The sequence below is a fragment of the Besnoitia besnoiti genome (genome assembly GCF_002563875.1).
Source record: "Besnoitia besnoiti strain Bb-Ger1 chromosome Unknown contig00204, whole genome shotgun sequence".
NCBI lineage: Eukaryota > Apicomplexa > Conoidasida > Eucoccidiorida > Sarcocystidae > Besnoitia > Besnoitia besnoiti.
In genome coordinates, this window is record NW_021704067.1 from 1 (window position 1) to 2686 (window position 2686).

The 2686-nt window shown below is 36.9% G+C and overlaps 2 protein-coding genes across 2 annotated transcripts; one reads left to right on the plus strand and one right to left on the minus strand.

Annotated features, from left to right (window-relative positions):
• Nucleotides 1–5: 5 nt before the first annotated feature.
• On the plus strand, nt 6–419 carry BESB_042010 (cytochrome c oxidase subunit iii subfamily protein; the record flags this gene model as incomplete). Its single annotated transcript, XM_029362709.1, has 1 exon — nt 6–419. The coding sequence occupies one exon, from the start codon at nt 6–8 to the stop codon at nt 417–419; it is 414 nt and encodes a 137-aa protein (XP_029214645.1).
• A 1202-nt stretch (nt 420–1621) lies between these two features.
• Nucleotides 1622–2372, minus strand: BESB_042020 (uncharacterized protein; the record flags this gene model as incomplete). The annotated part of the gene is made up of 2 exons (XM_029362710.1): nt 1622–1764; nt 2315–2372. The coding sequence occupies 2 exons, from the start codon at nt 2370–2372 to the stop codon at nt 1622–1624; spliced, it is 201 nt and encodes a 66-aa protein (XP_029214646.1).
• Nucleotides 2373–2686: the final 314 nt, after the last annotated feature.

Below are 2686 nucleotides of genomic sequence, written 5' to 3' on the forward strand. Positions count from 1 at the left end.
TTTTCATGACCATCATGTTAAGTGCATTAAGTATAGTGGTATCCAGCGTATATTTGAAAAACCAACATTTGTATACAAGCTGTACGAATATCATGACATTCACTTTGGTAGTCGCCTTCTTAATGTTAGTCTGTACGGAATACTTAGGACTATCTCTTTATATTAATGATAATGCATTTGGTAATGGACTTTTCATCTTAACTGGTATACATTTTAGCCATGTTATTGTTGGAGCTATCCTTGTATTCTTCACTCAAAGTATCTATAGTTCTTTAGTTACTTACATGCCTACAAGCTCTATAATGCTAAGCAAATCTAAAGGTATGTTATGCAAGATCTTTACAGAACCATTCACTATTTTATATCTACACTTTGTAGAAACCATGTGGATATTAATCCACATTACATTCTATCTCTAAATCATATAACGGTCGTAAGGTACGCCGGGGATAACAGGTCAGATAATATTGGGAGTTCTAATCCTCGGATTGTATCAGCACCTCCATGTCGGCTCATTACTCCCTTGTTATTGAACAAGATTCAGTTAGGAACGCTAGTTCACCGTCAGATGTAATACGTGAGCTGGGTTAAGAACGTCTGGAGACAGTTTGTTCCCTATACCATATTATCTAATTGTTTAATTTTCTTACAAACGGCTTTTTGGTTTGATTGAATTATCGCACCCAGATAACTCCATACCAGTGAACCGGTTTGTAACTCCGCTTCATATCGTACCTGAATGGTACTTTTTAGCATATTATGCGGTGTTAAAAGTAATCCCATCCAAACCGGTGGTTTGTTAGTATTTATGTTATCAACATGTCAATGAAATATCAACAACGATGAAACTTATTTGGTTAACATAACAACATAGAAGGTAAAGCTGGATTACGTTCAAACTTTACACTGGATACGTTTCAATGTTAACTTACTAAATACCATGGGAGCGAAGAGAATCTAATATGTAACTCCGTTCATGGAAATCAAAAGAGCTTTCACTGATTGTATTTATGAAACGTGATTAGTTCACCTAGCCAACACGATCCGGTTGTTTGGGAATAATATCCCTATTTAAGGGATTGATATGTGCTACAATAACACAGTCGGTACGAAGTCGAAACAAGGTAGTTGATGGTGAACCAGTGGCTGAAAAACCTTTTTATTGATTATGCTGACTTTAGTCCCGAGAAACTACAGTTCTGCTTAAACTGAGGAGTCAAGTAGGTACAAACCGTACAAGGATTAATTATGTCCATCTGTGCATCTAAGTTGAGACTATCGGTTATATATTTTAGACGCTAACTTCCCGGCTAAACATCCCTTTTCTTTGAAACACACTTCCCTTCTCGCCGTTAGCATGATCTCAAAGTACCAGAAGCCATGTGATCTATAAGTAAACGGGACATTAGACCGAACCTGCGATAGATAAATATATCTTGGATGATTGTATATTAGCGGCTAAATGTCAATCAAACATGCGAATTTTAGGTTTTCCATGAAATCTATTTGGAAGAAGAGGCTTGATAGTACTACCGTAAGTACATAATATACAGTCCCAGCAGTAGCGGTTAAACTATAGAAGAGTCGAGTATTATCCATGCATACCAGGCGTAAAAAGCGTTCATCCAGTTACTAAACAGGTGCCAGGCCAACAAGAATCCGATCCGTGTATTCCGTACAGACTAACATTAAGAAGGCGACTACCAAAGTGAATGTCATGATATTCGTACAGCTTGTATACAAATGTTGGTTTTTCAATATACGCTGGATACCACTATACTTAATGCACTTAACATGATGGTCATGAAAAGCACAAGAGAACTTGGATCCGGTAAAACAAAGACCTTCAAGATCTAAACCAGTAGTCCAACTCGTAGTATATACTCCCAGAAAAAGGTAGTTTATATCAACCTAGGAATCCCATTTTAGTAAGTGTAACATGGAGTCTAGCTTCAGTTGTTATCTGATTGGTATTGCATGCCCTGAGTACGTAAGGAAAAGGAAAGGTTAACCGCTATTTAAACACAACAGTTACCGTAGCTGTAGATGAATGCTAAATCTAGAGTATCTCCTAAGACACTGCATAACATATGAATGCTCCTTCCGCCATTCGTTGACTGTGTTACCACGGGGAATTAGAACAGAATACCAAGTTCTTTATGATTGCAGTACTGGACTGCTTAAGACAGCTAAAAGTGTTGTTTCAATATCACGGTAATCATGTTTGCTTGGAAGCTGTAGTCATTATAACTATTGATTTAGTATAAGCATAGAACCAATCCGGTAGTAAGATATACGATAGTAGCTAATCTACCATATAAGATATAAGTCGCTTGTGGAATAGCACTACCAATAATAATCAAGAAGATCATACTGTATACCCAAATAATTACCCATCCACTGACTACATTTCGAGTCATAAAATGTTGTCGTATCAACATTCGAGTATTCAAAAGCTCGAATTTCAGATAAAAGAGCTAAGTTAATGAGAGAGGACATAAATACTAACAAACCACCGGTTTTGGATGGGATTACTTTTAACACCGCATAATATGCTAAAAAGTACCATTCAGGTACGATATGAAGCGGAGTTACAAACCGGTTCACTGGTATGGAGTTATCTGGGTGCGATAATTCAATCAAACCAAAAGCCGTTTGTAAGAAAATTAAACCAATTAGATAGGAT